The sequence below is a fragment of the Zosterops lateralis genome (genome assembly GCF_965231275.1).
Source record: "Zosterops lateralis genome assembly, chromosome: Z".
NCBI classification, from domain to species: Eukaryota; Metazoa; Chordata; class Aves; order Passeriformes; family Zosteropidae; genus Zosterops; species Zosterops lateralis.
In genome coordinates this window covers 78214881-78229196 of record NC_139800.1, presented here as the reverse complement: position 1 = coordinate 78229196, position 14316 = coordinate 78214881, and the positions used below count along the sequence as shown (strand labels likewise).

The 14316-nt window shown below is 49.1% G+C and overlaps 1 protein-coding gene across 2 annotated transcripts in view; it reads left to right on the top strand.

Annotated features, from left to right (window-relative positions):
* Nucleotides 1-5339: 5339 nt before the first annotated feature.
* The window catches only part of DOCK11 (dedicator of cytokinesis 11), a gene marked incomplete at its 5' end in the record, with an annotated part of 78118 nt that continues 69141 nt past the window's right edge, over nt 5340-14316 (top strand). For both annotated transcript variants that reach the window (XM_083883616.1, XM_083883615.1), the window contains one exon: nt 5340-5441. In XM_083883616.1, the coding sequence (XP_083739742.1) occupies nt 5340-5441 (102 nt within the window). The remainder of the gene's footprint in view (nt 5442-14316) is intronic.

Genomic DNA, 14316 nt, shown 5'->3' with positions numbered 1-14316 from the left:
TGCTGTCACTGTTTTGTGTGACCACGTTTGTGATGTGCTGGTGCAGGCAGCAGCTCTGCAGCTGCTGTCAGCGCTCTCCACCTGTACAGAGAGACCAGTGCTGATCCTCACCAACAACCACATCATGACTACTGTCCCTCCTAGTTTCTGGATGTGCTGAATACATGGAGAAAGGGGGGTTTATCTCTCCTCAGTTCTCTGTGGAAGAAGAAAAAAAACCACATATGAAAAATGAAGAGGGGATTTAGAGACAGCTGGAATTGCTATCAATCTTATTTGTAGTTCTGTATCTAAAAATAGTTGATGCTGGGTGTTTCAGAAGCAGCATCTTGGTCCAATTTTTTTAAATCAGATATTATTAGATTACCTTGTTTTTCAAGAGGTAAACATTAGGAGAACTTTAAAATACAAAAATCTGGTGGCTGCTGAGTCAATATTGTCTCTTTAAGGCTATGCTAAGGACAGCCTGGAATATCACATGGATTCACCATCACTGGTGGTGCCTCTTAGTGCTACTTCACTGACCCTTTGTGCAAGGAGGAATTTACCCAAGGTCCCTGCAAAGCCTTGTATGCTCTTCCATGAAGGTGGATGCTGATGAGAACTTCCAGGATGCACCTGCAGCTGCCATGACTTCCATCCCCAGGAGCTGGAGGAGATGAACAAATGAATACAGCATCCCTGGCACGGAGGGCAGCAGTGTGTGCTGCTGCAGAGCTGAATGCTCACTCGGAGGGCGCCCTTCTGGGAAAGGCAGTGCTTGGATTTGGCACTCCTCCCGTCCCCAGCAGCTGTGCCCGTGCCATCCAGGATAAGTCAGCAGAGGGCAGCCCTTTAACGCCAGCACTTTGCAGCCTAACGACCAGCTTCCTGCTGCACTGCTGGAGCAGCCTCCCTTCACAGGCCTGGAGAAGCCAACCAATGGCTGCTCAATGACGGTGCCACTGACACCTCTAGCGATGGGTGACAGGGGAACAGCCACAGCTGTGGTGTCTGGCCAGCTGCACTTGCCGTACCTAGCCTTGCACAGTGTTTGTATCTCCTGAGACTTCCCAGATTTCCCCTGAGACTTCCCAGACTTTCCCTAGCTGGCTTCGTGTGCAGCTGAGGAGTGATGTCTGATGAAGATGCTCAAGCACTTCATTTGTCCCTTGCTTTGGCAGAAGGCACAAGCTTGCACAAAAATTATTGGTTAAGGAGTTCTTCATGTGTGGACCTGGGGCAGCCTGTGCCTTGGCTTAGCTATCAAGGGGGGTCTGAAGCAAATCTGTATAACAGGCCATTCTGATGCACCAGCCAAACTGGTTGTGAGTAATGTTATCAAACCACCTGCAGTTTTGTTATTAGAGCTCTCAGGAATTCATTAAGGTTACTGAGAAAACAGCAGGATCAAAAGTAGGAATGGAGAGCCTGAGAAACTGTCTGCAAAAAATGTAAACCCTAGATAGGGGAAGCGCAATGTGAGGATGGACACTTGACCACTTGGATGTCCTGAAGGACGTGTGCCTGCCTCATGAAGATGCAGCTCAGCCAGCCCAGCAATGTGTGCCCATGTGGGCAGCAGACCTGGAATCTATATCTGACATGTAATGTAAACAATAAAGGGCTTCTGTTGGAATCGTGTTGGTTCTGTTATTCAGATGCCCATTTCACCCCTGCAGGGGTCAGTGTGCAGGTGTCATTCTAAGGCCACTTTCTGGTTTGTTTGTTTGTTTGTTTGTTTGGGTTTTTTTAAATTTTTGAGGTACTTGAAAAACATTCAAACCTCACAGCTGTATTTTACAGGAATTTTGAAGTTGGGAAATGGAAGATGTAGTGGCATTCATAACCCTCCTCCTGCCCAGCAGAAAAAGCACAATTGGATCTGGGTAACTGAGTCTGTCAGGTTCCCTGCAGGAATGCAGGACCCTCCCCAGTGCAGTGAAACATTTGGTTAATCATCTGCTTAAGTTAACCACATGGGTCAGTGTTTTTCTGGGACAGGCTTATGTGCAGGTGATAGAAAGGCCCACAGATAACCAGTGAAAGCAGTGAAAAATGGGATTATTGGCTGATAATAGTATATGCCTTTTGTCTTGGATGGCTTGAGAAATTAAATCCTAAATCTGCCACTAACCCTTCAGCACCTTTGAGAAGCTTGTGGAGCCAATTCAGGGATCCCCTATATATGGTTCTAGACCTTATGTCAGCATCAGCTGCACTGACAGATACTTGTCAAAAAAAAGAGATTTTTCCTTAATTTATCCTCTGTTCTACAGCACTACTGCTAAATGGGAAGGATGCTACTGCCAGTCTAATATGATGTTCTTTGCAAATTTGCTCTTCCTGTAGTCTGTGCTGTCCAGCAGAGCTGGGGAGGAGGTGTGGCAGGAGAGCTGTTTTGCCCACATTGGCTACACCTTTCCAGCATGTATCCTCACTGGGAATTACAAGCTGCTGCTGCTGCTCACTTTCTGATCAGTCAGGCAGGTGTGGGGTCAAAATGACACTGGGGATTTCAAGACTATAGTCTCAACAAAAAGACAGATGACAATGTTAGCACATTTGAACCTGTGAGTTCCACATGGCAGACTGGGTTAAGAAAGTTTGGTTATGTGAGGCAGTGCAACTCCTCAGCACTTCCAGAATGCCCCTGCGTGTCCTTGGGTGCCTTTCTTATGCTGACTAACTATTACTGGCCTTTTTTCCCTGTGAAAGGGAGATGAAAACTACAGTCCTCGCTGCTCTGTGTTTGTAACAGCACTGCTGTGACTGCTGTTACCTTGCCTCAACACTTTTTGTGCTTGAGAATCTTACTCTGATGTTTAGTCTGCCCAAGAGGGAGTCACAGCTTTCTGTATGTTGTTTTCATATGATGTGCCCTTCCCTTTGCTTTTATTTTCCTTTTCATGCTTTGCTTCAAAAAAAAAACCCAAAAAACAGCCTCACTGTTCACTGGTCTTCCCTGGCTGCTGAGCTCAGGTCAGTGGGATGCTGATGGGCAGCTCTTCAAATGCTGGCACCAAACCAGGCTCATAATCTTAGTAGGAGCCTTTTGCTTCTGTCTGAGTAAGAAATGGAACATGTGCTTTAGGGAGGGTTTTATTTTTTGTCAAGTGACCATTACAGCACTCTCATCCCTGGAAAAACACTCTGATTCTCAGAACTTTTCCTGAGGTAGCAAATGGAAGACAGGAATGGCTTTGCCACAGGTGTTGACCCCAGTCACTGGTGTGGACACTCCTGCAGTGCCCAGCACCCTCTGAGGACCCACAGGGCCAGTGGCTCTCCCAGGCAGCCAGGATGAACACTCATGTGACAAGCTTCATTGTGTTACCTGTTCTTTTGTGACCAGCTGAAAGAGACCTAATAATTTTATTTGCCAGTTCACTGCAGGGGAGTCTCTGGAGCTGTGCTATGAGGGTTTGAAGTGGTTGATAAATATCTCTGCAAGAACGTTCATGGGTGTGGGGATAAGGAAGTGGGCCTCACTGTGCTGCTACTGGAATTGTGCACCACAATGGTTTTCATTTAACTTAGGTATGGAAAGGCTTCATGTTTGTGAAAATGCGAATTCTTTAACTCATCAACTTTTTCTATCCCACTAGATATTTCTATCTACTAGATATTTGATAATTAGCAATAAAATTTCAGATTTGTTCTGCCTCTGATATAAAAAACAAGAGCAATGTTTCATATGAAATGGTGACTGCTTGCCCCTTTAGTGAACTGCTAAGAAACAGAACAATAACTGGCTTGCATGCTTTAGGAGTCACAAATAACATTTTGAATGGTTTGGATCATAATGGCTGTATTCATTACCCCCTACAGATTGGCTCTCATAATCAAAACTATTTCTCCATATGTTGTGTGAGTTGTGGCATGCCTATAATTCCAGTGAGATCCTTGTAGATAGTATTTAATCAGTCATATGGCACAATGTGTGTAAATTCCTATGATTATATGGCAACTCTATTCAATCCACTATCTTGCTGTGAAGACACAACAGACAAAATAATAATAAAAAAATAACAAGCTTTAATGAACAAAACAAAGGTTCTCTATTGTAATTTCAAAATCACCATCCTTCAAAGAAATGCACAATGACAAAGTAATGAGGAGTAGGAACTGAGTCCTAAGAAACCTTCTTTTCATATCCTTACTTCTTGATTTTGCAGCTGGGCAAGCAAATGTGATCATGGCCTCTCTAATCAAAGCACTTTCCTATTGCAAACTCAATAGGTTGGATATTTTCTCATTAAACCCCAGCTCACAGCTCAGTGCACACAGTTGTTCCATCCCTTGCCCCCGGTGGGATGTGGGAGGAGAATCCAAATGGTGTAAGTGAGGAAACTAAATACAGTTTAATAAGAAAAAGTCACTCACACAGGCAAAGCAAAACAAGGAATTCATTTGCAATTTCCTAGGGCAGACGGGTGTTCAGCCATCCCCAGGACAGCAGAGCTCCCTCATGAGTAATGGTGACACTCTGAATGTCTCCATTCCCTTCTTCTGACCCAGCTTGATACCAGTCAGCTGAAGTCATAGTGTGTGGGATGTCCCTTTGGTCAGCTGGGGTGAGCTGTCCTGGCTGTGTTCCCTTTCAAATCCTTCTTGCACCTTCAGCAATTTTGGGGTGGGGTGAGGAGCAGAAAAGCTCTTACCTTCACTCTGTGTCAACGCTGCTCAGCAGTGAGGAAAACATCCCTAATTATCAACACAGTTCCCAGCACAGACCCAAAACATCCCGGGGAAAAATAAATTTAATGCAACCCCAACTAGCACAGAGATGCTCAGCAGAAATGTCTTGTCCTGCATCCAGCTTAGCCTTGCAGGAGCACCTGGTAGAGCAGGGAGGTCACCAGCCCAAGGGAACCGAGTCTCCGCCGAAAGAGAGATAAAGCAGAGTTAAGCATAGAAATTTCGTACAATATTTTTCCTCTACTTCAATCACTATTTTCTGATTCAGAACGCTGTTCTAAACGTCCAGCCCCTCCAGTGCCCTCGGGCGAGCCCCGGGGGTGCCCTCGCTGGCCAAGTCTCCGCTGCACCCCCCGGAGCCGCACCGCGAGCATCCTTTGCGGTACCGGCGGGACCCGGTCCGGCCGTGCCCGGCCGAGACACCGGGGCTATCCCTGTGCCAGGGCGGGATCTGGAGCACCTGCGGCGGGGACAAAGCGGGGCCGGGCGGGGCGGGGCCAGCAGGGACCCTCCCGTCCCCGCCCCGCCGCTCCGCCCGCCCCGCCCCGGCCGCGCCCGCCCGCCCGGCGAGGAGGGAGGGAGCGCCAAAGGGAGCGCGAAAAGGAGCTTGAGGCTCGGCTCGGCTCGGCTCGGCTCGGCTGGGCGCGGATCATGTCGCCATGTCGGAAGTGAGGAAGTTCACGAAGCGGCTCAGCAAGCCGGGCACGGCGGCCGAGCTGCGGCAGAGCGTCTCGGAGGCGGTGCGCAGCTCCTTCGTCCTGGTGAGCGCCCGGGAGGAGCCGCGCCCGGTCCCGCTCGGATGGGCGGCAGCGGGAGGAGCCCGGCGGCGATGGGAAGGGGCAGGGATGGGCAGGGGATGCGCCGAGAGCGGGGAGAGGAAGAGGAAGGGGCTGGGGACGATCTGGAGAAAGGGCAGAGCGGGGGATGCGCAGGGCGCGGCGGGGCAGGGTTTGGGAAGCGCTGGGCAAAGGGTGAGGAGGGCGCGGCTGGGCAAAACAGGGGACGGGGATCCTTCTTTGGGAGAGATCTGTGTGTGTGTGTTGTGCCGTGCCATCCTGCCCGCCACCCCACCTGCCGCCGCCCCTGTGAGCGCTCGGAGCCGGGAGGATCTCAGGGAATTAACGGGAACCCGTGAGCGCGGACAGGTGACGGAGTAACAGGGCGCGGACAATGTGAAAGCGGCTCATGGATAGGGCAGGAGTGAAGGGCACGACCCCGCAAGGTGGGAGGCACAGGCACTGGTGTAAGCCGGGAGCCTGATATATCCCGGGAATCGCGCTCAAGTGTCTGGGGTGAAAGTCACACGCGTTATCAGATGCGCTTCATCCCGGCATGTGGGATGCTGCAGCAGGTTGTCTTTGTTGTGCTCGCAGCTGTGCAAACGGTAGTGCTGTGCCTTGGGAGGATGCCGGGGTCAGCTTACAGCTTCCCGGGGCTTTGTTGGTTGTGTTTCACTGGTGCTCATTGAATTACTCTAGCGTGTAATCAACTTTGACCTTGACTTTGATGGAAGAAAGGTTAGGCAATGGGATATGCAGAAAGAGCAGGACAAGTTCGGCAAATAATTCCTATTAGTTGTCTGCTATTAGATTGAATGGCATGTGGTGTTTAATAAATTGAGATGTTTGAACGTTTCTTTTAAAAACAGAGTTTTCTTGTAAATTTATAGATTTCTAAGCCTAAAAAAAAAAAAAAAAAAAGGTGATAATATAACCTGATTTTCCTGTGTTAGTTTTTGTTTTCTATGTACAGTTGTTTGGGGATCCTTATGGGCTTCCATGTGATTTGCTTTCCCTCTTTCAACAACACACAGGGACAAAGGCTTTGTGCAAGCTGGTGGAACTTTTCATTAAAAATAAAATCACATATATAGGACCAGAAGAGCTCTGGTGTCCTACAGGCCAATGGTTATGTGGTGCCTGTGTCAGGTTCCTTCTCTCTCAGGGGACGAGATGGGTGGGACTGCAGATGAAGATAAATAAAACCTTGACAGGAACCCAGAGAAGCTGTCAGAGTCTGTCAGGCAGCCACTCTTTCTCTGATCCTCTCTAGGATTTCATTGCCCCTGCTCCCCCTGCCAACTTCTCTCTCTTTCTGGCAGGCAAATCCCCAGAGCTGCTGTGCTGCCTCGTGTGTTTGCAGCCAAGCACCAGAGGAGGGTGAGGGCAGGTGTTTCTGATCCCTAGGTCCTGGCAGAGTTTCCTGCTTTTGACAGTTTAGCAGCAATGAATAAATCCCAGCACTTCTGCATCACTAGGAAGAGCCATAAGACACTGCAGTGGTCAAGGAGTGGAGAAGGAGATGGCACAAGCTTATAGGACTGTCTCAGATGGCATTTTGACCTTCCTTAGTGATTAAGGATGAGGTTTGTTCCAGCAAAAGGCTGGCTCTCATCTGTACTAGTTTGTCATCTTTGTGAGGAAGGGATGTCTGTGCATTGGTGTTGTGGCTGTTGGGAGGGTACAGGGAGGAGCCTGGGAAATGATGGTGGGGAGTGGTGCAGTGAGGGTGAGACTGAGAAGTCATAGTTTCTGATCCTGTTCCCAAGGTGAGTCGTGGTTTTGGTGCTGATGGTGCTGGGCAGCTGCAGAGCCCTGTGTGAGCACCTCCCCATCCCATCTGCCCTCTCCTTGCCACAGGCAGTGTAGGGCAGGTGGAAGGGCCCAGCATCAGGACTGTGATCCCAGCTCAGTGCCTCACCCTGGGGCAGTGCTGAGCTCAGGGCTGCCTCTGGGAGGCAGGGGGTGGCCAGTGGGTACGTGGGGAGTAGGAGCTGGCATTTGATAACTGGATGGAGCAGGCTGGCAGCAAGTGATGCACTGTGTCTCAGGATGTCAGGAACTAGGACTTTCTGAAGCACACTGGAGTTGCACTGGAGGCTTTGCCTGAAGGATCCATCCTCTTCCTGCATCCTGGACACAGCAGGTGATGTTGAGTCAATAAAAAGTATGTGAATAGTTCAATACTCCCTCAGTCATCTTGTCAAGTGCTTTGGCTGTCTGCTTCCCTAGGGGGAATTGTAGCTGAAAGCACAGGTGTCTCTGGTGGTGAGCATGAAGGAGATGAAGGGGTGGTGAGCAGAGCTAATGCTGTAGATACCAAAGCACACACCTTCATCCCCAGGAGGAGTGGGCACCGTGGAGCTCTTTTCACTGTGTTGGTTGAGCTCAGCACTTTGAGCATTCAGGGCACTTCTCAGACAAGGAGCTGTCTGGAGTAAGAGGCTGTTTGTAGTCAGTGAATGAAACGCTCATAAATGAAAACAGCTCAGTGAGGAAAGCTTTTAACGTCATGGAAGTGGTCAGCTTGTGCAGAGCCACAATTTGTGTGTTAAAGGAGATGACTCTCCAGCCAGAGGCACCGTGTCCAGCCTGAGGGAGTGCAGTGTCTGGTACAGTGTGGTTACAAAGCTGCCGTCTTGCAGGTGCAGTGAAGCCCATGCCATCTTATTTTTGTTCCTGGTCTTCGATTTATAGCTGTCCAGTGCAAGGAGAATGTTTATGTTGCTGACTTTGGCTGGGCTTTGCTCCTTTGTGCTTGTGAAAGGGAAGTGTTGCATATGGTGGTGGTTGGCAGTGAGGGGAGGTTGTCCCTTTCCAAGGTGTCCTGGAGTGCCTGTGTCTACACACTGCCCTTTGGACCAGCTGCTAGGATGCAGACAGTGCTGTTCCTGTCAGGGTAAGCAGAGTTATAACCTGGAGCTGCAATCTGGAGCTGCAGCAGTGGAAGTAAGCACAGGCTGTGGTGGGGAGCTCGGGGGCACTTTGGGCCCTGTGGGAGAAGCATGGGGAAGGATGGAGTGTGGTTCACTTGGGGCTCTTGTTCCCTCTTACTCTGCTGCTGTTCCCAGCATCGTGGCTCTCATTCTGGCCTTGCACCTCCTTCTCAGACAGGCTGTGTAAGGGAGGAATAGTTCAGCAGGAATCCCTTGAAAGCAGGCACAGCCCTGCAGAGCAGCTGGGAGTGCCAGGGTGCTGCGGACTCTGTGGGAGCCTGGCTTCTCTCTGCGCTCTTTTCTTCAAGAGGCTGCTGGGCAGATTGTATCAATTTCGGCTTTGAATGGTCCCTGATGTGTGCTACTGATTACAACTGGGGATGAAGTTTTGGCAGGCTAATTGACAAATAATGTCACTGTTTAAATAAACAGACAAATTTAGTGGAAGTGTTTGTTGACAGGTGGGATTAATGGCACACTTGAAAGATAAAGGGAAATTTTAAGATTAGGTTAAAGAAAGGAGCAGCCAAAGCCCAAGTGTGATAACTTAAACCATTCTTAACTGAAAGATGACCTGCAGCTTAAACCTTGAGGCACCAACAGTAAAATACTGTGTTAGAAGTGCAACTTCAGAGTCAAAGTGCTGATGATACCTGGGAGAGGCATCTGGGCTAGAGCTGAAAGAGAACAGCCAGGGACCTTTGGCAGTGGATGGAGATGGGTGATTTTGGCTCAGACCTTCAGTGCAATCTCCTTCCTCCCATCCTCTGATGTTGCTGAGTAATAGTGGGAGAGATGAGCAGCAAGGCAGGAGAGCCCTGCTTGGAGGCACTGGCTGATGTGGGACCTGGGCAGCTGCAAAGCTCAGACACTTGTCAGCAGGATACACCTGTGTGCTCAGGTGTGCAGTCCTTGTTCTGATGGAAGTGCCTGTGCCCCTCTCCTTCACCTCATCTGCACCCCATGGAGGGCATGGGGCATCATAGAGTTGAGCAGTTTAAGAGCACATGTGTGTAAATGAGATCCTGAGCCTTGTGACACTGCCAGGGGGACAACAGCAAAGGCCCTTCCTTCTGCCTAAGGATCCAAATCAGCTGCACTTGTTTGGGTGGATGTGAGGCCAAAGCTGAGAGACACCCTGTGCCTCCCCTGTCTCTTTGGGATGTGCTCAGCACCTCTGGGGCCCTGCAAGGAGAGGGGGCTGCGTCTCAACCCACGTGCAGATTTTCCAGAAGTGTCGTTCCCTGTGTCGTGACAGAGAAATTAAAAGTGTGGGAAGCACGAGATCAGAGCAGCAAGCACTTGACAAAACACAGATGATGCATTTTCCCACAGTGCTGCCAAACCCAGTCATCTGGTGGCAATTTTGAGTCTCGCACAATAGCTCTGATTTTCTTTAGATCATTTCTATACATTTTAACTGAAGATCCATTTACTGCTTTGCCGTGAAGATTTTAGAAAAGTGTGCAGAGCCAGAGTATTATCTTATCTGAGATGGAGCAGCTGCGAAGGATTTGCCTACATTGGGTCAGCCAGGCCAGGGGAGCATCTCTGGGTACCCCCAGGGCACAGCTTGGTGGCACCCATGGGTCTGGGCCATGCATCTGCTAGCAGTGGAAGAACCTCTGCTTACAAACAACTGGATGGATCCTTGCCATGCAGAGTATTCAGAGCAAGTGTCTGCTCTCTGTGTTATGTGGTGCTGTGGGATGTGCTCCCTGAAAGCTCCCTATGAGAGGGTGGGCAGCTTGCCAGGAGGAGATGGGTTTTGTTTGATCCTGGCTGGGCTGGGCTCCTATGGGTGGCTCAGTTTCAGTCAGACACAAAAAGGAGATATAAAGCTCCTTAATGGTGATACCAAGGAGGTTTTGACTGGAGGCAAAAAGGCATTTTGTTCTTTCTTTCTTTTTTTTTTTTTTTTTTTTTTTTTTTTTTTTTTTTTTTTTCTTCCAGCTTAAACTATATTATTAGTGTTTTAATTTATGCTCATGCAGAGGAAATCAGCTTTCTGCATAGAATACTCTTTTAATAAGCTAAATTCACTTTGATCAATGCGAAGCCTGTTTATATGCAGCGTTTGTAGTGATCTTGGCACTCCAGAGAGACAGAATATATGCGTGTTCCCCCTGGGGGTAGTCAACATGCTGCGTTTGCACATTTTACATAGAAAAACAGACATATATGAGGCATGGGAGGAAATTCTGCCCCTGCGTAAGTGGGCGGGAGTTTTGCTGTTGGTTTAACCAGGGCAGGACTTACCTGCTGTGCCTGGGTGCCTCCAGAGCTGCCACCTCAGCTACCCCTGGTGACTCCTGTGGAGATGTTTGTGCAGAGAATGTTGTTCACAGGGGCTTATTCAAGAAAACACTTAAAAGCATTCTTAAAATGAATCACATGCTTTCCTGAATCAGGGCTCCTGTGTGCCCTGAGGGGCTGGATTTAGCCCAGGCCTGGCTGAGTGCGTGGCCTGGGCAATGGTGTGCCAAGGAAGTGGCTGGGTTTGCTCCTGCCTGAGCACACACCAGTTGTGGAGTGGATGAAGGGCATCACTTCATGGAGAGGAGCAAGGCTCTAAGTACACTCTGCAGCTATATGGGGACGAATCTCCTACTGATACCTGGTCCTTAACAGGTGGAGCACTCCCTTGCTCTACTATGACTGCCTATATGCTGAGGTGTGACTGTTATAGAATGAGCTGCAGTCAATGTGTCCAATTCTCAAAGTTTTTGGAGGCAATGACAAGCTTTTAACGGGCACAATTTATTTTTTTTCCCCAAGGCATTGTTTAAATGTTTGCATCCTCCTGCCTGCTGTAGGAAAGCTCTAGGAAGAGAACAAAGCATCCAGTCCTTACATGTGTTTATCTCTTACCACGTTTTGCTGGCTGGGGTTTTAGCATTCTCTAGGCAGGTTTGAGAGAGATATGTTCTGTGCTGAGGACAATGTCATGAAAATTGCAGGTGTCCCTGCATTGGCAGCATCTGCCCCAACCCACATCCCTCAGTGCAGTGAAACGCCTGGAACAGATGGTTGGTGGTGGTGCCTGCAGCCAATTGCCAGTACTGCAGCTGGGATTTGTGCACTCAGAATCCAGTGAGGAGATGGCTCCTGGGCTTTGTTTCAGCCTATTCTGGTATCTGGAGATATTTGCAGGTATGTCCCCCACCACCAGGAGCATTTGAAGCAGGCTATCTGTAGGAATGTGTCTGTATAACAGGCCATTCTCTGTACCACCCGAACTGTTGTAGATAAGAAGCTGCCTGCAATCTCATTTTCAGAGTTCCCAGGAATTCATCAAGGCTCCTGAAAAAACAACAGGACTAAAATAAGGACCAAGAGCCTGAGAAACTGTTTACAAAAAATGCAAAACTTAGAGGACACACAGTGTGTTGATGATAGACACTTGATCAATTAGGTGCCCTGAAGCATGTGTGCCTGCCTCATGGACAAGTGGCTTAGCCAAATGAGAGACACCTGTATGCCTGGACAGTAGTGCTAGAACCTATAACTGTGGTTTAATGTAAACAATAAATCAGCTGCTGTTGGAATCATATTGATTCCTTTATTCAGTGGCCCTTTTCTCCCCTTCAGCTACCTGCTGTAGTGGGTAGTGTAGCATCATTTTCTATATGCAGCTGGGTGGCTCTTTCATTATTTCACTTAGTCCTCTGCATGCTGATTTATCATCTCTAATGGTGCAAAATTGCACAAAGCTTTTGACATTTCTGTGGCCTGAGAATGCAAGTCACGGTCACACACAGGACCTGGACAGCAGCCAGACGTGGGGTACATGTGTGCTTCAGCATCCCTGGTTAATGGGCCTCTCACTCCTGCTTTGTACAAGGAAGAAAAGAGTAGTTTCTTACACATTTGTGGCCATTGCTGTCATCTTAAAAATGCTGGATTATGTTTCCCTGCCACCAACTCTCTCCATCTCTTTCATTCCCCTTAAAACTACAAATCAAAGCTCTCCCTTGCTGGCTCCTCTTTCCTTCAACACAGCCCTGACTTATCTTTAGAGTTTTTCCTTGCCTCCTGCTGCTTCTCTAATGGGGTCAGGGCTGCTTTTTTTCCTGACCCCTTTCTCACCCCTCTTTCTCTCTGAAAAGCAGTTTCTTCTCTCCCCTATTAATATCTCCAGTCACAGGACTGCTCCTGGTGAGTGGTTGCGTTTGGAAGGAGGCTCTGTGCTGGTCCACAGCATTCCCCACTCCTTCATCCTGCCCCTGGCTCCATGCTGGGTGACATCCCCACTGCAGCCTGGCCTCTCTGTCCCCTGAGCAAGGACACTGCATCCTTTTCCTGGGAGAAGCCAGGAAAAACATCTCCCCTGTGCAGTAGTAGGAGCTGGTGGTGTCAGAGTGTCGTTCATTGCTCTGGAGAGCCATGACAGCCACACATGTAACTGTATTTTGGCAGTGGTCAAGAGCCTGGGATGTGGGCTGGGCTGCAGTGTCTGTGTGTGGGGCAGGGCACGTGTGCCAGAGGTCTGGAGGAAGACAGGGCTCAGAAGGGCAGCTGTCTCCTTGTCTGCCAGGGCTCTGTCAGCCTGCCAAGCACAGACTCTGCATTCAGTCAGCCCTTGGGGACAGGGGGTGAGCTGGAGCAGGGACTCAAGGGAGCTGTTGTGCCAGCCAGAAAGGGATGGGGGGACACAGGGCCACGAGAGGCTTGGCAAGAGCTGCATTTGTGACAGGGGCAGGTAGAAAGGTCCTGGTCAGGAGAGGAAAACAGAGTCTCTGTCTCTTGGAGGGAGGTGATGGTGCTGGCTGGGGTGGGCTGAATGCCCACAAAACTGCTGTTTAGGGAGACAAACCCAGCTTCCAGCAGAGAACTGCTTTCCATGGCATTTTGGGGTTCCAGTAGAGTTGCGCTGGACTCAGACAGGTTTTTCTTACAGTTCTGCCTTCCTCTCTGTGCCTGTGGAGTCCTAAACTCTCCCTTGTTCTGTTACACGATGCTGGCAGTTGTATAAATGTTTTTATTTGGGGAAGCTTTGAGGTGCTGCTGTTGACAGCAGTATTTTGTCTGTGGGTGGGTTGAAGCCTCAAAAAGTCTGTCCTTTGCAGAGTTCACCCACAGCCTCTCCTGCATTTGCTGGGGGGAACAGAGTTTAGCTTTACAGCCCCTTTGCACCTGTATCCAATGCCTGCAGCCTGAAAATGGAGCACAGATGAGGCTGACACAACTTCCTGGGCTGCTGAAACCACCACTGACATGGTTGGGGTTTGGCTGACTGCTGGGGTGTTCACTGTATTGCTGAGGCAGCCCAAAACTGGTCTGTGGCTTCCTGCTATGTTTTTTTTCCCAACTGCTGCTCCAGGGGCTTGGACAGGTCCCTTCCCCTTGTCCTGGGCTCTGTCCTTGCCCCAGTGGGGCTGGGAGTGTTCCCCTGCTCGCCTGGGGCAGCAGCTGTGCTGTTGGCTCAGCCCTGCGTGCGAGTGGTTTCCTAAGAGAAAAACAAGAGTTTGAGACAGACAGGAAAGGGAGGGGTTCTGCTTATGTGCCATTAATTGCTTTAAGATGTTCTGGAGCTGACTATTCTGGATTTGGATGCTAAATATAAAACTGATACTACATAAATAAATGATGAAATACAAGTGACATCTGAAAAGTACTTTGGGATGTTCCAGTTAAGAACCTAAATAAATAGCATGTATTATTGTCATTGTAATTACTATTTTCCTTTTTTTAGCATGCCTGTGCTTACAGAATGTTTTGAGGAGTTCTATCTGCCAGACATTCAGCTGTCCCATAGAGACCAGTACCCTTTTGCCAATTTCTATTAGCTCTATTATTTTCAGAGGAGAAAATCAAAGCTGTGATGTGTTTGCACATCTCTCGTGCTCTGCAGCAGATGCTCAGCTGGATGCAGGTGCAGTTTGGCTGATATAGAGCCACCCTGACCCCTCCCTCTACAA